Source organism: Barbus barbus (assembly GCF_936440315.1).
Source record: "Barbus barbus genome assembly, chromosome: 15".
Taxonomy (NCBI): domain Eukaryota; kingdom Metazoa; phylum Chordata; class Actinopteri; order Cypriniformes; family Cyprinidae; genus Barbus; species Barbus barbus.
The window spans coordinates 31,813,522-31,839,527 of NC_136743.1; the positions used below are offsets into that span (position 1 = coordinate 31,813,522).

General features: G+C 40.4%; 1 protein-coding gene across 1 annotated transcript in view; it reads left to right on the forward strand.

Moving 5' to 3' along the window:
• LOC306881377 (adenylate cyclase type 1-like) overlaps positions 1–26,006 on the forward strand; it is a 52,719-nt gene that overhangs the window by 20,195 nt on the left and 6,518 nt on the right. Inside the window, exons 5-15 of the mRNA XM_079435460.1 lie at positions 3,754–3,881; positions 5,265–5,423; positions 6,467–6,608; positions 14,834–14,989; positions 17,295–17,489; positions 20,213–20,310; positions 21,798–21,882; positions 22,144–22,233; positions 23,543–23,802; positions 24,644–24,770; positions 25,495–25,611. Coding sequence (XP_079291586.1) covers positions 3,754–3,881; positions 5,265–5,423; positions 6,467–6,608; positions 14,834–14,989; positions 17,295–17,489; positions 20,213–20,310; positions 21,798–21,882; positions 22,144–22,233; positions 23,543–23,802; positions 24,644–24,770; positions 25,495–25,611 — 1,557 coding nt within the window. The remainder of the gene's footprint in view (positions 1–3,753; positions 3,882–5,264; positions 5,424–6,466; positions 6,609–14,833; positions 14,990–17,294; positions 17,490–20,212; positions 20,311–21,797; positions 21,883–22,143; positions 22,234–23,542; positions 23,803–24,643; positions 24,771–25,494; positions 25,612–26,006) is intronic.

The window sequence follows — 26,006 nt, forward strand, 5'->3', positions numbered from 1 at the left end:
GGCATTTATTTCCATTTTGCAAGTGAGTCTCTGTTAAACTTGACAGACGGCACTGAAGAAGCATTGATGTGCACAAATGTGTCAGACAGACAGAGCACTATAATTATGACTAAATATTAATTTTCTTCAGATATTTATTGAATGTAAAATTTAGCTTTAAATTTCAACATTTCAAACAAATATGTGTTTGTAAGAAGTAACTGTAAAGAGATTGCAACATACAGTGGGATATAAATGAAAGACATCTCTGACGTTTGACCTCCCTGACTCGTACATCATCCTTATCCTCACAGAAGAAGAATAAAAGATCATAACGGTTTTATATGTTTTCTACTGTAAAGCATGTGCATTTTCCTGGGGTAATGAAGTAATGTTGATCTAGGACACTAAGGATCCACTTTCTGCTAGTCAAACTCTCGTTCACTGCACACACACACACACACACACACACACACATGTTGGGTTTCCATGTTTTATGGGGACATCCCATAGGCGTAATGGTTTTTATACTGTACAATCTGTATGTGCTATTGCCCTACACCAACCCTACACCTAAACTTAGCCCTCACAGGAAACATGCTGCATTTTTAGATTTTCAAAAAACTTTATGCTGTATGATTTATAAGCTTGTTTCCTCATGGGGACCAAAAAATGTCCCCACAAGATTAAGATTTACTGGTATTACTATCCTTGTGGGGACATTTGGTCCCCAGGACGTGATGAATACCAGGTGCACACACACACACACACACACACACACACTCACACTCACACTCACACTCACACTCACACTCACACTCACACTCACACACACACACACACTCACACGAGACTCAATAACACGCATAAGACAAACTGCAGGCCTCTGCAAACACAGTGTGTGTGTGAGTGTGAGTGTGTGTGTGTGTGTGTGTGTGTGTGTGTGTGTGTGTGTGTGTGTGTGTGTGTGTGTGAGTGTGTGTGTGTGTGTGTGTGTGTGTGTACCGGTTTTTATATTCCGGTGGGGACTTAAACCTGAATACACACAGACTCATGGAGACTTGTGTCATGGTGGGGACCTAAATTGAGGTCCCCACGGGTAAACAAGTTTATAAATCATACAGAATGAAGTTTTTTTTAAATCTAAAAAATGCAAACAGTCTCCTGTGAGGGCTAAGTTTAGGTGTAGGGCAAAAGAATATACGGTCTGTACAGTAGAAAAAAACATTACGCCTATGAGAGTCCCCACAAGGATAGCGAAACTAGTGTGTGTGTGGGTGTATGTGTGTGTGTGTGTGTGTGTGTGTGTGTCTGTAGTTGAGCGGCAGATGTAGGTCTGTGTCTTCAGAGATGTGTGAGTCTGTCACGGCTGATATGACATCAGTCACAGCAGATATGAGCTGGAATCTGGGGCGTTGCTATGCGGTTGCTAGGATATTTCTAGGTGTTTTCTTTCTGTCTGGTGTGAAAAGATTCTCTCTCATCTCCTGGTCTGTAGATGTGTGATTTTTCAGCTGTTTTATGGTCCAGCAGCACACTCTCCTCAACAGCAACACATTTTGATTTGATAGACATGCATTGGTGTTGTGCTGTGTTGGGCTCATTACCGTGTGTGTGTGTGTGTGTGTGTGTGTGTGTGTGTGTGTGCATGTTTTTGTGGTTTATGAGGACACAAATGTGTATAATGACATGGGTATGACAGAGGTATTACAATATGAAGGTGGTTTATGAGGACACTGCCTATGTCCCCGTAATTCAAAAGGCTTAAAAAACATACTAAATGGTGTTTTTTTGAAAATCTAAAAATGCACAAAGTCTCCTGTGAGGACTAAGTTTAGGTGTAGGGTTGGTGTAGGGCAATAGCACACACAGTTTGTTCAGTATAAAAACCATTACGCCTATGGAGAGTCCCCATAAACCACAAAAACCAACATGTGTGTGTGTGTGTGTGTGTGAGACATGAGTTATTGTTTACAAAAAGTACAGTCAGTGATTGCACTCATATAAAGTGGTTGATTGACATTTATTGTTGTTATTATTATTGTTAAATTAGCACTGAAACAAAATTAGCTTCAGTATCCAATAACTGAGAGCCTCTGCAAACAGTTTGTTGCTACTCTGCATTTCTTCTCTTCTCAAGCTTGCTTTCTAATCTAGTTGTCTAAAAGTTATGTATTACAAATATTGTTGACTGTTTGATGAATTGCTTTGTTCCTCTTTGTGAGTCACTTTGGATAAAAGCATTTGTTAATTGTATAAATGTAAACTTGATAAAGAATTTTGTTTTGATGTGAATATGGACAATGAAGTACTATTAATGTAAGCCAGTGAAACTCCAGAATCTACATGCTCAACACATCAAACCAGTCTCAGATATAAAGAGAAAGCACTGGAGAAAAGCAGCAGATGCAGTATGAAGACAACAGATCTGTCTGTAGCACTTTCAGTAATGACAGCCATCCTGATGAGTCTGACAATTAAAACTTCAGCGGCAGAAATCAAGTGAAAAGCGCTGGGTTTATTTTGGACTGGATTGTAATGCAGATTGTGTAACACCTAATAAACACTTCAAGTGAAAGAACAGAGCTAGAGCTCTTCCGTTATAATCAACCAGCCCCAGTCATGGTGTGGATGAGAGATGTACTGTGCTTCACTGATTTACATGTGTGCAGAAGATTTAAGATACAAATCAATACTGAAATATATGAAACAGTTCAATACTGCTTTTCCACATTATTGATGCACTGATACAGATGTGTTTCTCTCTCCTCTCTATGACAGCGCTTTATTTTCACATTCACGTAATATTCAACAGATGATTTATGAGTGTCTTTATTCCTGTCACAGAAGCTTCATTTATTCCCTGCAGGTTTCAAAGTTTAAAAGCTTTAACTCTTGCAAATAAAGAAATTAAGACTTAAGTATTTTAAGTATTACATTTTTCTACTGTTAAAATAAATAGTATTTATTAAGTGAAGTTGTATTATAAAATATTTTTGTCATAGAGATAATAATAGCAATAACACTACAATATTATGTATTAATGTTTATTACTATATTTTATTGTTATATTTAAATTAATTGGCTTCCTAAAATCACTAATGTGAATGTGATGTGGACTGAAAGACTGAGATCACATCACATTGCTCCAGGTCAGCCTGCATTTAACTTTCAAATGTACAAAAATGACTTTTCAGATTTTATTTGTTTGGTTTTTGTACTTTTCTCTTCTAGTGCTATTCATCTACTGTAAGAACTTTACAGTCGTGTAATGAAAGTAAACTTTCCTTAAATGTTACTGTATCTGCACCGCTCTATTTCTGCTGCAGACTGTAGCAGTCATTGAATAGCAAGATGTCTCCTGTTTCCCAAAAGCAGGTTTTTGTAACCGTGTTATCTCACTAGTGTTCTCTAGTCAGGAATATAGTCTGTGTATTTGTCAGGTTTGTGTGTCATCTGAGGCTTTGACCTGGGAGTCTCACAAAAAAGAGGCATAATTTCAAGATATGTGTTTAAGCAATCAAGAGAAACTGTAATATCCCAAGGATTTTTGTCATAAAAGAAAAATGTATAATTTTGACCCATACAATGTATTGTTGGCTATTGCTACACATATACCTGTGTTACTGATGACTGCTTTTGTGCTGCAGGGTCACATTTATACTCAAATCACTGTGTTGTCAGAAAGTCACATCAAATCAGCCATGACAGTCCCTATATTTTCTGCTGCTGGTGGTGTGAAACAGTTTTTCCTCCTGCTGTGCTCATCTGCAGGAGAATCACTGCCGGCGGATCAAGATTCTGGGCGACTGCTACTACTGTGTGTCTGGCCTGACGCAGCCCAAGACGGATCACGCTCACTGCTGCGTGGAGATGGGTCTGGACATGATCGACACCATCACGTGAGTGTGAGGCTCTTCTCAAGGCTTTAGTGTTCCATCACACACGCTTCACTCTAGTGTGTACTATATCCAGCACTGCTTCTCCGGTCACTCCTGTGAGGATTGTTCTGGCTCCTATCCGTCAGTCTCAAACGTCTGAATTATGATTATGAATCTTGCGTACTTTTCCTAGAGTGATCATTGAACCTTCATCAAATCATCATCACACCAGTATATGTATATGTGCTATTGTATCTATTTGTGGGAAGTCGTGGCCTAATGGTTAGAGAGTCGGACTTGTAATGGGTTCGGTCTTGTAATGGGATTGTAGGTGGGGGGAGTGAATGTCCAGCGCTCTCTCCACCCTCAATACCACGACTGAGGTGCCCTTGAGCAAGGCACCGAACCCCCAACTGCTCCCTGCTCCGGGTGTGTGTTCACGGTGTGTGTGTGTGTGTGTGCACGTTGGATGGGTTAAATGCAGAGCACGAATTCCGAGTATGGGTCACCATACTTGGCAGTATGTCACTTCACTTCACTCACTTATCTGCTGACAGCACCACCTGCTGGTTACAGCTAGGCATAAACATATTACAATATACAACACCGATCACAAATCTGGAATATTTAAGGTAAATATTTAAGGTTACATGTTTCTGAAATAAGTCTCTTCCACTTGTCAAGGCTGCATTTATTTGATTATAAATACAGTAATATTGTGAAATGTTATTTCAATTTCAAACAGATGTTTTCTATGTGAATATGTGTTAAACTGTAATGTATTTCTGTGATCTGCAGCTGTATTTTCAGCATCATTACTTCAGTCTTCAGTGTCACATGATCTTCAGAAATCATAATAATATACTGATTTACTGCTCAACAAACATTTCTGATTATTAGCAATGTTGAAAACAGTCGTGCTGCCCAATATTTTTGTGGAAATTGACACATTTCTAGTTAAAATAATTCTATTAATAAATAATTTATTAATCAAGGACACATTAAATTGATCAAAAGTGAGAGTACATACATATACAGTGTTACAAAAGATTTCTATTTCAAATAAATGCTGTTCTTTTGAACTTTCTATTCATCCTGAATATGAATCCTGAAAAAATAAAATGTATCATGGTTTCCACAAAAATATTCAGAAGCACAACTGTTTTCAACATTGCTAATAATCAGAAAAAAGTGATTTAAAATTGTAATAATATTTTCTATTGTATCTTTGATCAAATAAATGCAGAAGTGACTTCTTTTAAAAACATGTAAAAAAATCTGAATTATTCCAGCCTTTTGACAGCTAGTGCAAACAGTTTGACTTCTGTCTGTTTAAACCACTTTTGATGTAAATCTTGATGCATTGATTATGGGTGAGCTGCTGAGCGGGATTGTGTTCTTCAGGTCGGTGGCTGAAGCTACAGAGGTGGATCTGAACATGCGTGTGGGTCTGCACACAGGAAGGGTGCTCTGTGGCGTGTTGGGCCTCAGAAAGTGGCAGTATGACGTGTGGTCCAACGACGTGACGCTGGCCAACATGATGGAGGCTGGAGGTCTGCCGGGGTGAGGAGCTCAAACAACCAGCATCACACTCCTCTCCACACTCTAAACAATAAACAGTTGAGAAAACATAAAAAATAAGGCAGCTTGATGCAGTAAGACATTTGAGTTCTCTCAACAATAGTTTTTTAGTTCTACTCAGTAAAGATACTTTGTTGAGCTAATGTAAATCTGTTTGTTCATGCAATGCTGATTGTCTTATTTTGCTAATAGAAAAATTATCTTCAAGTTCAAGTTCAAGTTTATTTGTATAGCGCTTTTTACGATACAAATAGTTGCAAAGCAGCTCTACAGGAAATTAAGTTTCCACAATAAATTTATATATTGCAGAACCTTAATATATGTAACTTAGGGTAAAATTTGGTAATTCACAGCAATTGAAACAACAATTAATGTCCTTGAGGTAATTTATATTTATTTTTTTTCTGTTTCCTGGAAGAAAAAAGAATGTGTAAAAAAAAGTCACTACATTATCGAATTTATGTTTGTTTGCGAATTACATAGGTTAATGGATAACTTAGTCTAATATGTAGACGACATTGTCTTTGTTTGTAAAAACGACTTATAAGACTAAGATATCCAGGAAACAGATACAAGCAGTTGAACATACTCTAGGCCTCAAAACTAGACACACAAACCTCAAGAACACTGGCAATCAACAAATGTTAAAAATATAAGCTCTTTACATCACAGTACAACACATAACTAACAATAATGATAAAACAACAACAAAAAAAGTTTAAATGAAGTAAGCAAACAGCAAAACAACAATCCTATAACAGTAACTTATTCATGCTGCAATGCATGCTGGGAACTCACAAAGCCTTACATTTCGACAATATGAAATTCTTTGTCAAGAAAATTGTGTTTGTCTTAATTTTGGAGTAATTTTGTTGGTCTGACAAGGGTTTTCATGTAGTTTCAAGAAAATAGCATTTTTTAGTATTTGAAACTCAAAAGGTTTTGTAAATTGGAAAATGTGCAGTTGCTTTTTTTTACAATGCAGAACCCTGAGCGGTTTCTCTTCTTGTCTGGTTGTTCTACAGGAAGGTGCACATCACGGGCGCCACGCTGGAGTGTCTGAATGGAGATTACGAGGTGGAGCCGGGAAACGGCCGCGAGAGACACTCGTTCCTGCTCAAACACGACATCGAGACCTTCTTCATAGTGCCATCTCACCGCAGGAAGGTGTGTGTGCTGATAACACCGAACAGTCCCACAGATTCCACTAACATATCACTTGTCACCACTGATAAGCTATTACTAAATATAATGTAGAAGCTGTAGTAATGTAGTATTATGTGATAATTTTCTGTAAAGCTGCTTTGCAACGATTTGCTTTGTGAAAAGCGCTATACAAATAAACTTGAATTGAATTGAACATATATTTTGAGAAAAAACGTTCTTACAACAACATTCTTTGAACATCTTCACAACTGTCACAAACTCGGCCTCTGTGGCCCTCCCCGAACACCACCGGAGGGCACCATCACCGGAGTATTAACAGAACTGCATTTCCCACAATGCCCTGTACCTGGGACTGATTGTGGCACAGGTGTTTCCCATCACCGTTACCCCTTATAAGCTGCAATCTCCAGTAACACTTTGCGAAGTCTTGTATTGCCCTGGCTACACTACTGAGCGTTATTCCATGTTTATTGATCTCCCGTTTTTGACCTTGGACTGTTTATCCGACTCTGTGATTCTCTGCTACCTGCCTTTGTGACCTGATCTTTGGACTGTTTACTTCCCCTGTCTGCCGCTTGCCTCGACTCTAGCCTGGATATCGTTTATGGATTCTGATTTACCTCTGACACCCCTGTCGCTGTTGACTGATCTCTGCCTGTTTGACCCTGTCTTATCAATAAAGCTGCAAATGGATCCCTCTGCCTCAGACCCATCGTTACAGAAGACTTCGCCAACTCAGGATCCAGCAGCCGTTTCTCACCTCACCACCGAGGTATCTTCTCAAGCTTCGTTGCTAGCAGCCCATCATCAGCAACTGCAGCATCTCACTTCCCTCACGGAGCAGATGAGTAAAACACTTCAGGCTTTGTGCAGCACTGTGCCGTCAGCAACAACTACACCACCACCGGCCATTCAAAGTCCCAGCCAGCCCGCAACCAGTCCATGCCTGGCGTTTCCTGAGAAATACAACGGTGTTCCCAACAAGTGTAAGGGTTTTCTTCTCCAATGCAGTTTATGAACCAGCAAACCCTCCTCTACCCCACTGAGGACAGTCGTGTCTCGTTTGTATGTTCATTACTGACGAGGAGAGCACTAGACTGGGCCACGGTGGTGTGGGAGGGCGGTAATATGACTTTCCCTTCCTTCAGAAGTCTTATACAACAGTTTCGTGATGTCTTTGAACATTCTGTGGATGGAAGTGAGGTTGGAGAGCAACTACTTACTTTACGTCAGGGAAGCAGCACGGCGACTGATTACGCACTAACCTTTCGAACTCTCGCTGCACAAACTGGTTGGAATAAGGATCCCCTTAAGCTTCTGTTCCGCAAGGGTCTCTCGACTGAGCTCCAATCAGAATTGGCCTGTCGTGATGAGGGTAGAACACTTGAACAGTTTATCGAACTCGCCATTCACATTGACAACCTGATGCGCTCAAGACGCCGCTCACGTCGCTCCTCTACACTACCCTCTGCTGTCACGTTGCGAACTACACCCCAGCCCGAGCCCATGCAGGTGGGCGTGACCCATCTCACGTCAGAGGATAGAGAACACCGACGCCGTGAGAATCTATGCCTCTACTGCGGTCTGTCAGGCCATATGAGAGTCTCCTGTCCCACGAGACCAGCCCTCTGGGGTTCATCCTTGGTGAGTTCTAATCTGTCTAACTTATCCACACTCGAAGTTCCAGTAACTATCATGTTTGAGAAGTCACAATTAGATTCTTTGGCTTTGATCGACTCTGGGGCAGCAGGTAATTTCATTGATGTTAACTTTGCTAAGACACATTCTCTTCCTCTCATTCCATGTGAATCCGCTGTGGCAGTGGCAGCGTTAGACGGCTGTCCCCTGGGGATGGGGCACGTTAAATTCATCACTAAGGACATCACATTGAGGACAGGCTCTCGTCACACGGAAAGCATATGCTTATCCGCCATCGAATCACCCCAGAAACCAGTAATCCTCGGCCTGCCTTGGCTGGAGAAACCCAACCCCTGCATATCATGGTCCACACGTCAGATCGTTCAGTGGTCAGAGACATGTCACAAGAACTGCCTTATGCCTCAGTTTCACTCAGCTATCACTTCTGAATTCCTTCCAAAAGAAGATCCAGCTCTTCAGGGGTTACCAGCCGAATACCATGATCTGTGTGAAGCTTTTAGCAGATCTAAAGCCACTCAACTTCCACCTCATCGTCCCAGTGATTGCGCTATTGACCTTCTCACTGGGGCAGTACCCACAAAGGGCCATATTTTCCCTCTAACTCAACAAGAATCTGAAGCCATGAAGGCTTACATTGAGGAGGAGCTAGCCAAGGGTTTCATTAAACCATCCGCAGGTTTTTTCTTTGTCAAAAAGAAGGATGGAGGATTACGCCCCTGCATTGACTACAGTCACCTCAATGAAGTCACAGTCAAGTTCCGCTATCCTCTGCCACTGGTTCCTGCCGCCTTAGAAATGCTCCGTTCAGTGAAATACTTTACCAAGCTTGACCTTCGCAATGCGTACAATCTCATCCGCATCAGAGAGGGGGATGAGTGGAAGACTGCCTTCTCTACCACCACTGGGCACTACGAATATCGGGTTATGCCGTTCGGGCTTGTCAACAGTCCGTCAGTCTTTCAGGCTTTCATCAATGATGTGTTCCGGGATATGTTGGGTCAGTGGTGGATTGTTTATATTGATGACATATTAATTTACTCTGACACATTTGAATCCCATGTGCAACATGTAAGCAGTTCTAAGACGCCTCATCGACCATCAGTTGTATGCCAAGATGGAGAAATGTGAGTTTCATCAAACATTGACATCTTTCCTGGGATACATTATTAGTGCTGACGGGGTGGCAATGGATGAAAAAAAGATCAGCTCAGTGTTAAACTGGCCCACACCCAAGACCACTAAGGATCTGCAGCGTTTCCTGGGATTTGTCAACTTCTACAGACGTTTCATACGCAACGTCAGCACCATAGCTGCAATGCTCACTTCGTTGCTTAAGGGAGGCAAACACTATCTCGACTGGTCCACAGCAGCAGCAGAGGCTTTTCTGCAACTCAAGGAACGTTTCACCTCCGCACCGATTCTTCATCACCCTGATCCAGAGCTCGAATTCATGGTTGAGGTGGATGCCTCCAACACAGGCATTGGAACCATCTTGTATCGACGTCAAGGTAACCCAGCCAAACTCTACCCATGTGCTTATTTCTCCAGGAAACTCAACGCTGCTGAGAGGAACTATGATGTTGGGGATCGTGAACTACTAGCCATGAAGGGGGCTTTCGAGGAGTGGAGGCATTGGCTAGAGGGCGCCAAACTACCTTTCATGGTACTCACAGATCACAGAAACCTGGAATACACCAGGTCACCCAAATGCCTTAACTCCCGTCAAGCTAGATGGTCGCTGTTCTTTTCCCGATTTGACTTTCTTGTTACTTACCGTCCTGGCTCTAAGAATGGTAAAGCTGATGCTCTCTCCCGGCAGTTTGAATTCACCACATCATCCAACGCTACCAATGAACCGGTCATCCCCACATCCCTCATTCTCGCTCCGTACAATGGGACATCATGACCGAGATAGCCGAGGCACAAGCCGATGATCCCACGCCACCTGAATGCCCACCTAACTTAACTTATGTTCCAGTAGATCTACGACAACGCATCCTACGGATGATTCACGAATCTGCCAGTTCCGGTCATCCCGGCATCACAGCTACTGTTCACCTCATTAACAATTTCTGGTGGCCATCGGTACAGAAGGACGTTCCCATGTTCATGCAGCACTGTGCCACCTGCAACATTACCAAATCATCTCGTCAATGTCCAGCTGGCTTACTTCAACCTCTACCCATACCTCAACGACCCTGGACTTTGTCACTGACCTCCCTCTTTCCAGAAATCATACCACCATACTTACAGTCATCGACCGCTTCTCCAAAGCATGCCGCCTCATTCCTCTCCCTAAGCTCCTCACAGCCTTCGAAACAGCAGAGGCTTTGCTGGAACAGGTGTTCCGATTCTACGGACTACCCGAGGACATTGTCTCTGACCGTGGACCACAATTCACCTCCAGAGTCTGGTTTGCCTTCTGTCAGCAGCTCAACATTAACATCAGCCTAACCTCTGGCTATCACCCCGAGTCCAACGGCCAAGTGGAACGGCTTAATCACGAACTAGTTCGGTTTCTAAGATCTTACTGCCACAACAATCAGAACGACTGGAGTCAATATCTGCTTTGGGCGGAATATGCTCAGAATTCGCTACGCAAGCCTTCGACTGGTCTAACACCGTTCTGGGGTTTCAGCCTCCCCTATTTCCCTGGTCAGGGGAACCCTCTGATCTGCCCGCTGTCAATAACTGGCTACACCGCAGTGAGGAGACCTGGAATTCTGCTCATGTTCATCTCCAACGTGCTGTACGCCGGGTCAGAGAACAGGCCAATCGTCATCGGAGACCTGGTCCCCCCTGTGCTCCGGGTCAGTGGGTGTGGTTGTCCACCAGAGATCTTCGCCTTCATCTCCCATGCAAGAAACTCAGTCCCAGGTACATGGGTCCTTTCAAAATAATTCGTCAAATTACACCAGTTTCATATCGTTTAGCACTTCCCGCCAGTTACCGTATCTCACCCACTTTCCATATGTCTCTGCTCAAGCCCTCCGGTGGCCCGAGAGGGGGAGGGGAACCAGGAGGAGGCCGCTGAGGAGCACCCCTCCTATCGTGGTGAACGGCGAGGAGGCGTATCGAGTCAGGGAGATCTTGGATTCCCGACGCCGAGGCAGGGTTTTACAATACCTCATCGACTGGGAGGGGTACGGTCCTGAGGAGAGGTCCTGGGTTAACGCCCAGGACATCCTGGACCCCACGCTCATGGATGATTTCCATCGTCTGCATCCCAACAAACCCGCTCCTCGTACCCGTGGAAGGCCTCGGTGGAGAACCGCCCCTCGCTTCAGGAGCCGCTCGCAGGGCGGATCGGAGGGCACCATCACCGGAGTATTAACAGAACTGCATTTCCCACAATGCCCTGTACCTGGGACTGATTGCGGCACAGGTGTTTCCCATCACCGTTACCCCTTATAGGCTGCAATCTCCAGTAACACTTCGCGAAGTCTTGTATTGCCCCGGCTACACTACGGAGCGTTATTCCATGTTTATTGATCTCCCGTTTTTGACCTTGGACTGTTTATCCGACTCTGTGATTCTCTGCTACCTGCCTTTGTGACCTGATCTTTGGACTGTTTACTTCCCCTGTCTGCCGCCTGCCTCAACTCTAGCCTGGATATCGTTTATGGATTCTGATTTACCTCTGACACCCCTGTCGCTGTTGACTGATCTCTGCCTGTTTGACCCTGTCCTATCAATAAAGCTGCAAATGGATCCCTTTGCCTCAGACCCATCATTACAACAACGTTATTTTTACTTGATGAATGTTCCTCCAGTGTTGGGAGAAAACATTCTCAAATCATCCTTATGATGTTAATAGAATATTTTAAGAAACTTTTTTTCTAAGTTTTAAATAACGTTGCAATCACAACTAGAAAACTGGAAATTTTAGTCATTTTTAACACTATACATTAAGGACCAATTCTTACTATTAACTAGCATGCATATTGGCTGTTTATAGGTACTTATAAAACACATATTAATGTCTTATTTTGCATGAGAATATTTTAGATCCCTTTATGCTTAAATCCCTTCCCCAAACTTAACAACTACCTTACTAACTATTAATAAGCAGCAAATTAGGATTTTATTGAGGCAAAAGTTGTAGACAATAGTGAGAATTGGAGCATAAACTAAAGTGTGACTGTAGTTTTTAAAAACAATGTTCACAATGTTTTTATGAACTAAATTTGTCACTTGAGTGCATTTATTCATGCCATAGTATATTTATATATAATCTGAAAGCTGAATAAATAATTTGGTCCCACTTTATATTAGGTGGCCTTAACTAATATGTACTTACATTGAAATTAATCATTTGATACAATGCACTTATTGTGTACATGCATGTTTTTACATTGTACTTATATTTTTAAAAATACCTATATGTAATTACATCTGTAATTAATTTCTGTAATTACATTTATAATTACACTGTTGACCTATCCCTTACACCTTAACCCACCCTTAAACCTACCCATACCACCAAACCTGTCCCTAAACTTAGCCGTATCCCACCTCAACAGCAGCAGAAGTGTTTTGCAATACAATATGAACACAACAAATACATTATACTTATTTTTTGTTGTAAGTACATAGAAGTTAAGGCCACCTAATATAAAGTGTGACCAATAATTTGTCCATTGATGTATGGTATGTTAGGATCAGACAATATGTGGCTGAGATACAACTATTTGAAAATCTGGAATCTGAGGGTGCAAAAAAATCTAAATATGGAAACACTTTAGAATAGCGAACACTTATTCACTATTAACTATGACTTTTCCCTCAATAAACTACTAATTTGCTGCTTATTAATAGTTAGTAAGGTCGTTGTTAAACTTAGGTATTAGGTAGGATTAGGGATGTAGAATAAGGCATTAATATGTGCTTAATTACTACTAATAAATGGCTAATATTCTATTAATATGCATGCTAATTAGCAATTAGTTAAGAGACCCTAAAATATAGTGTTACCCAAAATATTGAAAAAAAATTACTAATCAAAAATTAAGTTTTGATGTATTTACGGTAGGAAATGTATACAATATTGGATTGGATTCAATGTATTGTCATTGCACATGTAGGTACAAGGCAACGAAATGCAATAAAGAAGAAGAATACAGCACAACATGAGGAAAGAGAGGAGAAAAAAATAGTCCTCACACTAGGCTCCTGAACGAGAGTGAATTGTGAGAACAGACAAAAACCTCAGCATAGAGCACAGTCAACACAGGAACATAACTTGCATAGTAATCCAATTCAGACGAAACAGCCATCCGGCCTGCAGCCATTACAGCGCGAACACAGACCCGTTATCAACTGACGGGATGAAGCGACGAAGGCGTGGGATGGGGGGTAGGGAGGTGGATGGCAATCTGTATATATGAGCGTATGAGTGTGTGTATGTGTAAGTTCGTGTGAGTTCGTATGCCTTGAAATCCGTTGCGCCAGTACTCCAAACCAGTTGTCTCAGTTCGCAGGTTGTGGTGCGACATAGCAATTGCCATGGAAACGACCTTGGCCAGAGCCCAAGCGCCCGACAATAACAAGGTGTTTGATGGGGGAGGGAAGAAAGAGCGTCTCCCTGCAGTATTCACAGGAGAGTTGATACCAGAGCGGCCTTGCCAAGCCGTTCTGTTTTGGGAAGCCGGAAAGAGATAAGATTGTTTTGACTTTGGGCGAACAGCTGTCTTCTGGTTTCACAGCTATTCTCATTGTCCATTCTGATCTCCTTGTCCATCAATTTTCCTTTCCAAAGCCGAGAGCTTAGCCGTGATCGAATCCATATTGCGGTTAATCGTCTCTGTTTCAGAGCCGACCGCTCTGCCAACAGCCTCAATCATGACGGGCAGCCTTGAGAGGTTTTGGATAGTCAGTCCCGTCTCCTTAATTTTCTGATAATTTAGGGCAACGCCTAATCCAAACAGCAGAAACCCAGTTATCATGGTTCCGAATAAGAAGATGTCTTCAATGTCCTCCACGGAGAGAGCCGCCAGACACACGACCCGCCATCTCTCCCATGCGTCCATCGTGTAGCCAGCAGCAAACGTCCCAGCGGGACATTCCGGTTCTCCAGATCCCGATCTTCTAGTCGAGAAGATGGTGTCAATTGCGTTAAGAGACCAGTTGATCAGATCCATAATTTCAGTTTTGTAAAAAGTGCAGCGAGAGTCTCTTAAGAAGGACAAGACAATACGAGAGAGCAAGCAGGGAAGTTCAGGATAGGGAGGGTAGAAAAATGCGACCGCCTTCGAACATCATACTTAATGTCCTAATGATTTTTGACATAAAATTAAAAAATTATAATTTTGACTCTAATTTTGAATTTTGAAGGTATGTTTGCTATTGCTACAAATATACCTGTGCTACTTATGACTGCTTTTCTGCTCCAGGGAAACATTTGCCATTATTATAAATTCTCCCCAAAATGTCATTTCAGAGTCTTTTCAGATTACAGCATGAAATTACAAATGATGGCAGCGATTTACAGTCTGTTTTTATTGTGAATATATGCCATTCTTCAACATGACTGACATGATTTGAACAGTTTGTGTGTGTTTTTCCAGATTTTTCCTGGTCTGATCCTGTCAGACATCAAACCTGCCAAAAAGATGAAGTTTAAGACGGTGTGTTACCTGCTGGTGCAGCTCATGCACTGCCGCAAGATGTTCAAGGCTGAGATTCCCTTCTCCAACGTCATGAACTGTGAGGACGGGGACAAGGTATGATGAGACACTGAGAAAAAAAAAAAAATGTAAAAGACTGTAAAAAGTTACAGTAAAAAACATGTTAATTGGTTAACGGTAAGTTCCGTTGTATGTACGGTGAAAAACTGTATTGGACATTAAAGTGAATAACCGTAAATAGACATTCTCAGAATTCCCCGCGTTACATTTCACATTCAATGTTTTTTTATTGAAATAATCATGTTTATTCTTAGTTTATTCTCATCAGTTGTGTCCATTAGGGTTGTATTTTACATCTAATGTTGTTATGTTAATGTTTATTGCATTATTTTAGTTTCATGTGTGTTACCATGATGATGTTTAGTGTTTGTGTGAATGACACTGTTCACCTTCTGTATATGTTAATATTTAAAAGCTGCTTGTGATGGGCTTTTGTTCATCATGTGACTTTCTCATCACCACCTGTTGTCAGTGTATTACAAAGGTACAAAGCAGATTTCAATACTTCAATAGGTTGCAATATTAACATTGTATCAGTTGATTGATTGAAATTATGGTATTTAAATGTGAATTTATGTTAAATCAGTAAAACCTAAAATGTTGCTACCAGAGGTGGGTAGAGTACCCCAAAACTGTACTCAAGTAAAAGTAAAAGTACTTCTAGAAATATTTACTCAAGTAAAAGTAAAAGTAATAGTCTGAATAGTTACTTGAGTAAGAGTAAAAAAGTATCGGATAAAAAAACTACTCAAGTAGTTAGTTACTAGTTACTTTGGATCATATAGGTACTGAATATAGTCTGTTTTTATTTAGATATATAGATTACATTTATGTAATGTGTATGTGTATACACACACACACACACAGCCGTTCAATATATATATATATATATATATATATATATATATATATATATATATATATATATATATATATATATTAATGTAATTTATTTCAGTGCAAATCAGAATTTTCATCAGCCTTTACCCCAGTCTTCAGAGTCACATAATCCTTCAGAAATCATGTTGATTTATTATCAGTGCTGCTCTTTTTAGCTTTCTATTCATCAAAGAATACTGAACAAAATGTCACAGGTTCCAAAAAATATTAAGCAGCAAAACTGTTTCCAACACTGGTAATAAATCAATATATTATAATAATTTCTGAAGGATAATATGACTCCGAAAACTGGAGTAACAGCTGATGAAAATTATGATTTGCATCACTGAATTAAATTATATTTTAAAGTAAATTAATTATCCTATAACCTCTGACACTGAAACCTCTGAAAACGCCTCACATGACTGCTCTGAACATAACGAAACAAATGCATATTGACGGATCTTCTGTTCTGCAAAATGTAAACAAATGTAGCCTATATTTTTGCAAGCGTAAATATTGTAAAAATATGAATATTAATTGTGTCTAGAACAGGCCGCTGCTCAGAGCTAACGCGGGTTCCGCGGGTGTTCATTTCATACTCTGTGACAGCTTATTTAATGTATAAATTATACATTGTATTTAGTGTAAGGTACATGTACAACAAACTGGTGATGTCATAGTGGTATCGTGGCCTATACCTGTGGAACAGTAGACAGCACACGCGGTGTTCATCTAATAAAAGATCTTCATATAGCTCTAGCAAACAAGCCTTTGCAGATTTGCTTTCAACTGACTGTAGATCCAAAGCCACGTCTTCATCGCTCTTGATGTTCTTAAACTCTCTGTTATCTGAGTGAGAACCGCTTCAGAGACTCAGCGCGTGCGGCAGGGAACTGAACGAATCATTCAAACTGATTCGCGAACCGATTCACTGGTTTGCCAACTGGTTTGATAAAGCCTTTAAACAGAATCGACTCAAAAGAATGAATCATTCGCGAATGGGCATCGTTCATTGCCCAGAGAAAAGTTTGGAATAAACCGAAGCATTTTTAACTTGTATTGCATTAAGATACAGTAACGAGAGGAGAGTCGCCCACAGTAACAAAGTAAAAGTACTGTTTTTTCTCTAAAAATATACTTGAGTAAAAGTACCCATTTTAAAATATACTCTAAAAGTATTAGTTACCCAAAAAATGTACTCAAGTAAATGTAACGAAGTAAATGTAACTCGTTACTACCCACCTCTGGTTGCTACTGTATTTTTTACAGTAAAATTCTGGCAACCACAGCTGCCGGATTTTACCGTAAATGTTACAATATATTTTTTCCAGTACATAATGCTGAATGAATCCATAGCAGTTTCCCTGTGTCTGCTGATACTGACGTGTCTGAGATCTGCTGTTCAGCTCATGCTGTCCCTCTCACAGCCTCATCATGTGGTCATGTCTGTGATTGGCAGAGGAGGGTGCTGCGCTCGGCGCCGGAGAAGCTCAGGAACCGCACCTCCGCAGCGGCTAACGCGACCCAGAGCAACCCGGGGACACGGGTCAACCGCTACATCAGCCGTCTGATCGAGGCTCGGCAGACGGAGTCCGACACGGCTGACCTGCACTACCTCACACTCAGTTACAAAGACTCGGAGCGAGAGCGCAGGGTGAGAGTCCTGTGCTGAGCTTAACCTGCCGTTACTGTGGTGAACAGAAAATAGTTCTGGTTTCTGTGGGCACTGTGGGCACCTGTGATTCAAACACTGTACCACTGTCTCCTAAGATTTAATAAGATTCAGTAAGATTATATTGATAAGCGGTTTATCTATCCACACAGACATGACAAAATCAATCAAGGATCAGAATAGTGTGTGGGCAGAGTCTCTATCTGCAAGTGTACTGCGCTCACAACAAAATGTAAGTACACTCTTAAAAATAAAGGTGCTTAAAAGGTTCTTCACACCGATGCCATAGAAGAACATTTTTGGGTTCCACAAAGAACCATTCAGTCAAAGGCTCTTTAAAGAACCATCTCTTTTTTACCTTTTTATAATCTGAAGAACCTTATTTTGCCACAAAGAGCCTTTTGTGACGCAGAAAGGTTCTTCAGATGTTAAAGGTTCTTTATGGAACCATTTAGACAAAAAGTTTCTTCTATGGCATCATGAAGCATCTTTATTTTTAAGAGTGTACATCATTGAATTCTGTGTTGCTAAATACACTTATTTGTTTACACTAAGATAGAGTGCACTTGTTTCCCCTAGTTTATTTTCAAGATCTCAGAACGGCTGTAATGATTAAACAAAATGATATTCAAACTCTATTAGACCCGTTTAAGATTAAATAAAACACATAATCAGCATTTGAGATTATTATTAACATGTTGTTCCAGCTGCAATGTCACAGAAATAAAAAAAAGTTTTAAAGTTTGCTCATCACGTATCGCCACTGTGGCTGGTTAGGACAAAATCTGATTAATATGGAAAAGATTTTATCATGTGTAATGGCGTCACTGTTACGGTTTTGGACTTTTAGTTTAGTAGCCTTGCTTTGACCTAGTTTTCCCCAGTTTCTTGATCATGTCATTCAGTTCGCCTGTGTTCAGTTAAGTCATTAGTTCCCTTGTTTAGTTTCTGTATAATACTGCGTTCAAGTCCTCCTGGGACATTCGTACTTATGAGTTGACAAATCTTAATTACGACGTCAGTTGCGTTCAAGTCACTTTTGTCAGAACAAGATGCTGTTTTAACTTTTCTACATAAAACTTAATTTTTTTAAATGATGTTTTATTAACAAAGTTCGGGAGGAGCACGTCAGATACTTAGCCTAATTAAACACAAGTGGTACGTAATCAAGTCAATCAACTCACGGACATAAATACAGCTGACATACCTCCACTCATTTGACGGTCTATCAGCATCCCTCCACCACCCTTTCTCCACCAATATCACTAAGTTCTCACCATACCATGGGGGGATACTCTGGGTTCGGGCCATTCCCGAGCTCAGAGCCCTTCCCCAGGACAGCACGCCAACTACGTATTACCATACTCGCCAAATACGCATTATGTAACTCGTGCTAAATATATGTAAGTGTGAACTCGTGAACTCTATATATATACAAAATGATGAATAAAGAATGTGCCACGTTTTTGCTTTTTTAATTTTTTATTTAATTTTTAATGGCGTTGTAAACTAAATCCTTATATATTCTATGGTATGCAATCATGTAACGAGGAGGCAGTGTCTTTAAGATCCATGTGCAGCTTTATTATCACACAAGAGTGGTCATACAAGCATAAGTCAATCACAGGCGTCAGGTACCACGTAGGCAGGGCAGAATCATAAACAGAGTTTGGGCTAGAGGTCTGGGCAGGCGGCAGACAGATAACAAAACAGATCAGCAAGGCGGGCAGAGTCAGATTAGGCAGGCAGAGTTCTTTCATAAACGGGTAAACAGTCCAGGTCGACAACAGGAAATCAAACACGGGATAACCGCTCAGAAATGTCTGCATGGCAAGAACAAGACTTCGCAATGAGAGCAAGGGTGGAGCAGATTAAATAGACCAGTCAAAGGGGAACACCTGTGCAGGTAATCAGTCTCAGGTACGGGGTGTGATGGGAAATGAAGTCCGAATGACATACTCAGGTGAGGGTTCCCTCTGGTGGTGATCGGAGGGAGCCACAGCGGCTGAGTTCGTGACTAATAATATAATATTTTGCACATGTATAGTTTTATTGTACATTAAAAAATAAATAAAGTTTTCTTAATTTCAACATATTTACCATCAATACAGATGCTGTATATCTATATTCTTTGGCTGTGTCCATTGCATTCAACACATTTTTTCACTGACAAGCCCCTAACTCAGATACTCTGGGCTTAAAGAAAATTTAGAGTTTCCCACTTATAATAAGGACTTTGTGGTGGTGTTCATGTGTGTTCAACTTGTGAATGCAATCTATCAGACATGACATGAATGCACCACAAGTACTCCCTGTTTGGTTCAGTTCCTTTACCAGTTATTGATGATTATGATGATGAGGTGTGTTTGTCTCTACGTGTTGTGCTACCTTAGCTCCTGGATTCCTTGTGTTCATTTTGGATTCATTATTAAAAGACTATTCTGTGGATTACTCTTGCATCATGGACCTTGTATTAGCACTGCTCATAACAATCATGTCATGTTTGGTTAGGACAAGGTGTAACCCTCAGTCATCCCAGCTACAGTTCAGAACATTTGGTCAGAACAGAATATTTGCTGGGATGAGCGTGTGGATTTCAGCTGAATGATGTGTATTTGATCTGCTGTACGAGGTCAGAGTTTTTCAGCATGTGTAAGCTGTGGATATGAGAGTGTTTGATTGTGATGTGTGCTGTGTGTCTCCAGTATCATCAGCTGAATGACGAGTACTTCACCGGCGCTGTGCTTCTGTCTCTGGTCCTCACGGCTCTGATTGGAATCCTCTACCTGCTCATCATGCCACAGTACGTACAGCTGAGCGTCACTCCATCACACCGGATCCTGGTCCAGCACACAAATACACTCAGTGGATCACTCCCTTCTATTGTTTACAGGCTTGGTTATTCCAGTGAAAGCAAATCTCAACAAATGATAAATGAGAACTCAGGTGAATAGTGACAGAGAAAACAAAACCAAAACAGAACATACATGGCACACATGTGGTGCCATTGAAGAGAATGCATTGTTTCAGACATTAAGACAGCAGTTTTAATGTTTTTTTTTTTTTATTATTCTTTGGTGGAAAAAAAAAAAAAAAAAAAACTGAACTGCATGATGTAAACTCAAAATTCAGAGAAGAAAAAGTCAGAATTGCAAAATATAAGCGCAGAATTCTGATGAAAAAAAGGAGTTGTTGTGAGATAAAAAGGCACAAGTGCTTTTTTTATTCCATGGTAGAAACAAAAAATGAAAAATGTTAGAAGTATTTATTTATTTATTAATTATTTAAATATTTTTTTTCCTTGTCAGAAACAAACTTCAGTGCCTTATGCCCAGCACTCTGAAGTAAAAAAAAGAAGAAAGTTAAATAGTGTAGTGATAGTCAGAAGAACTAAAGAAGCTCTCATCTATTTCCCACATGTTGACATGTGAAAGCAGCTGCTGAGCTCTATAGAATGTGACTGGATTTTCAGAATCAGAATCAGAATGAGCTTTATTGGCCAGGTGTGTTTACACATACGAGGAATTTGTTTTAGTGACAGAAGCTCCACAGTGCAACAGAGAGACAGCAACAGGACAGGATACAGATAATAAAAGAATAATGTACAAAACAGCAAAAGCACAATATATAATATAGACAATTATGTGTGTACAGGTCTGATATGTGCAAAGAAAAGTAAGTGTGGTGAATAAATAATGTATAATAGAGTTGTGTGTTTCATGTTTATTGTTAAGAGTTCAAGTGTTCATGAGATGTATTGCCTGAGGGAAGAAACTGTTCCTGTGTCTGGTCGTTCTGGTGCTCAGAGCTCTGTAGCGTCGACCAGACGGTAACAGTTCAAAGAGAGAGTGTGCTGGATGTGAGGGGTCCAGAGTGATTTTACCAGCCCTTTTGCTCACTCTGGATAAGTACAGTTCTTGGAGAGTGGGGAGGGTTGTACTAATGATTCGCTCAGCAGTCCGGACTACCCTCCGTAGTCTTCTGAGGTCAGATTTGGTAGCTGAGCTGAACCAGACAGTTATTGAGGTGCAGAGGATGGATTCAATGATGGCAGAGTAGAACTGTTTCAGCAGCTCCTGTGTCAGGTTGAACTTCCTCAGCTGGCGAAGAAAGTACAACCTCTGCTGGGCCTTCCTGACAATGGACTCAATGTGAATATCCCACTTCAGATCCTGTGAGATGGTGGTGCCCAGCAATCTGAATGACTCCACTGTTGTTACAGTGCTGTAATGTTTGACTGAAATGTGGAGTCAGAGCTGTATGTTATTCTTCTTGTGTTGTTGTTCTCAGGGGGACGGTCGTGTTGGTGTTGCTGGTCTTCTGCATCTGTTTTCTGGTTGTGTGTATCATGTACCTGCACATCACTAGAGTTCAGGTAAAAACTCACTCAACACCACCTTCACCAGTCCAGCTGAACCATAATGTGTCTTTAGTCAATCATGACAGTAGAATTTGCTGGAGCAAGTTGTTAGTAAATCTGGCCATAAATATGTTAATATGTGCAAATATTAAGATTTTCTTTGCATGTTCTGCGGTAAAAGTTTTTAATTTTTTCAGAAGCTGACTAATCCATATCTGTAAACTGATCTTCCACCATGCTAGTCTTCATTAATGTCTGTCTCTCTGTGTGTCTCAGTGTTTTCCAGGGTGCCTCACCATACAGATCCGGACCGTCCTGTGTGTGTTCATAGTGCTCTTAATATACGCCGTGGCCCAGGCCTGTGTGGTAAATCACTCTAACATCACTTTACTGGAGCTGAACCTGCAGATCATCTCACATTAGAGCTCAGGTTCAGTCAATCCAGCCTGAAGAATCAGAGATTCGTAACACATGCACATGAAATATCTTGACAAGCAAAGTTTTATTTTATTCTTATTGTATTAAATTTAATCCCGCCCGTCACAATAGTGACTATTATTGTTATAATAGAATATTTTCATTCATAAAGCTCTAAAACTGACTGATGTTTTGATTTTTGGTCCACATTATATTTAGGGTGTCTAGTATTAAAATATGAATTCGCATATATTCAGTTTTGTTGAGTGTGGTCATAGAATGAGTAAATATGTTGATGGTCACAATAGTGACCGCTGGGATAACAGTGAATTTAGAAATACAATATAAATCCAGTTGCAGTTGCTAGTGGAAATTACACTAAAATGTTGCAATGACAAAATATTGCACTAAATTAAAAGTTCAAATGTTATGATGTATGTTACAAAAAAGTAACAATCTTCAACAGTGTAATTAGATTACTGTACAAATTACTCTCTCTAAAAAGTATTTAATTACTTATTACTAATTACTTTCTAAATCCTATATCAACCTCGACAATTTAATAATACAAGGATAAACATGAAACGCTTCTTTTAATTCTTTCAAGTAACTACTTATATTTTTGGGCCAATATCCCAGTAATATTCATGCTAATAACTAACTAGTTAATAGTGAGAATTAGACACTAAAGTGTTACCAATATTCTTATTAATTTACCAAAGTATTTAAAATGAGAAGGGTGCATAAAAAGCATGCATTTTAAGGTTAGACTTAGATTAGAACGTTGATGTTAGATCCACTATTGTATGTTTATAAATGTTCTACACTCTGTACGCAATATTAAGTTAAATTACATAATTACATTACAGAAAAAAGAAAAAATTACATTACAGAAAAAAAATGAGTAATCCCTTACTTTAATTTAATTACTATCGCCTTGATAGTAACACTGCTGCAGAAATATGTTAATTCAGTACACACATTATCCCACCGGTCACAGTTATGACCGACCATAAAACACAATTTTTCACACATTTTTCCATAAAATAAAATAAATAAATAAATGTTGATTATTTTAAAGGGTTACTAATGACACATCATTTGGATATTTTCATGTCTGGGAAAAATGTGGGATTAAATGTGTTAAACCCCTTCTTCTCTGTGTGTGTGTGTGTGTGTGTGTGTGTGTGTGTGTGTGTGTGTCTGTGTGTGTGTGTGTGTGTGTGTGTGTGTGTGTGTGTGTGTGTGTGTGTGTCAGGTGGGCTGCATGCCATGGCCCTGGCCGGCTAACTCCACGCGCTCCATCGTGATCATCGACGCGTCCGCAGGGCTGAACCGCACCATGGCCGAGCTGCCGTGTGAAGGAGCGCAGTACGCCCTGCTGTGCTGCATGCTGGGAACGCTGAGCGTGGCGCTGTTCCTGCGAGTGTCCTGGCTGTCCAAACTCCTGCTGCTGCTGCTGCTGCTGCTGCTGTACATCAGCGTGCTGGAGCTCAGCGGATTCAGACGCTCCTCGGGGTGAGAGACGCACACAGACCACCACCACTACTGATCAACCAAAGCTAAGCTCAGAATCAAATGCTTCTGAATAGTGAGGTTTAAAGAAGTGTCTTCTTCTCACCAAGCCTGCATTTATTTGATCCAAACTACAGCAAAAGCAGTATTATTGTGAAATATTTTTACTATTTAAAATATCTACTTTCTATTTGAATATATGTTAAAATGTAATTTATTCCTGTGACTTCAAAGCTGAATTTTCAGCATCATTATGCCTGTCACATGATCCTTCAGAAATCCTTCTAATATGCTGATTAGCTACTCAAAAAAAAGATTTATTATTATTAGTAGTCATTTACCTGAAATAGAAATCTTCACTATCATCACTTTTGATCAATTTAAAGCATCCTTGCTAAATAAAAGTATTATTTTCTATAATTATTTTCTATAATTTCAAATAAATGCTGATCTTTGGATCTTTCTATTCATCAAAGAATCCTGAAAAATGTACTCAAGTCTTTTAAATATTGATGATAATAATAATAATGTTTCTCGAGCAGTAAATCAGTATATTAGAATGATTTCTGAAGATCATGTGACACTGAAGACTGGAGTAATGATGCTGAAAATACAGCTGCGCATCACAGAAATAAATGTAATTTTAAAATATATTAAAATAGAAAGCAGTTATTTTAAATAGTACAAATATTTCACAATATTACTGCTTTTGCTCTAATGTGGATCACATAAACGTAGGCTTGGTGATTGTCTTTTGACTGCTAGTGTAGGACCTGACTCTCTGCAGCTTGTGTCCATTAAAAGCGTGTGGTCTGCTGAGCTGAAGCTCTGTGATTGTGTGCAGGACGGTGTTGTTGAGCGCTCGCGGTCTGGAGCCCATCCTCTCTCTGCTGCTGTTCTTCACCGCTCTCGCCCTTCACTCCAGACAGATGGAGCTCAAGCTGCGTCTGGACTTCCTCTGGGCCACTCAGGTACAGCAGAGCACCACAGACTGGGGTCAGACCTCCTCATACAGCAGTCACAAAACCTCCCACCGCTGCCATCCATTCATTCCCAGCACCGCTCATCCTCTGGAGGGTCGCTGGGACCTTAAAATGTTTGAATGCTTTTGAAAGAAGTCTATTCTGATTATCAAGGCTGCATTTATTACATTACTCCAGTGTCACATGATCTTCAGAAATCATCTGCATACAGCATGACTTTAATATGTCCATGTGTTCGCACACAGCGCCGGGATGAATGAATTACATGATGTAAAAATGAGGTGTTGAACCAGTTTTTGGTGATTAAACCAATTGACTGAAAATAACTTTCTGAAAGAACTTTAATCATTATTAATCTGCAATACAAGGTGTTTTAAGCAGGCTCTCATTCAGCCTGTGATTTCTAGCTTTGACTGGAGACTCTGGGTCATACATTCATCTTTCAAAAGCCATTGATAACACAGTCAGTAACACATTTGAGTCCCAATATGGAAGTGGTTACTTATTCTAAGTTCCAGTGGGAAAAGGGAGAGAAAGAGCGATACGAGACAATGGCTCATTTTACGCGTTACGATTCCTTATATAAAAATATCTGACTGCTCAATGCTGCAACTAACAATAATCAAGTATTCCAGAGGACAGTGTGATAAAGTGTGTTTATCCTGCTGTACTGTAACAGTATGCCTCTCTCTCTCTGTGTGTGTGTGTTCAGGCGGAGGAGGAGAGAGACGGCATGGAGAAAGTCAAACTGGACAACAGGAGGATCCTGTTCAACCTGCTGCCGGTTCATGTGGCTCAGCACTTTCTGCTGTCCAACCCCAGAAACATGGTGAGAGCTCGCCGCAGCGCTGTGTGACGTAGGGCTGTAAATCAGATGATTCGTCACGATACGATACCCAGCGATACGATATTTGCAATACCTCAAACAATTCAAGTTCAAGTTCAAGTTCAAGTCAGCTTTATTGTCAATTCTTCCACATGTACAGCACATACATACAGAGAATTGAAATTGCATTACTCTCAGACCCTTGGTGCATACAGTTAACATTAAACACGTTCAGATACAGATAAATACAGTTTAAACATATGTACATACAACTAAACAATTATACAGATGAGGATATTGTAGAAAAAAAATAATTAGATCGATAAAGTGGCATAAGGCGCATGGCAGATAGAGTGCAAAACCAGTTAAATAAACAACACTGTGTAGATATATTTGTA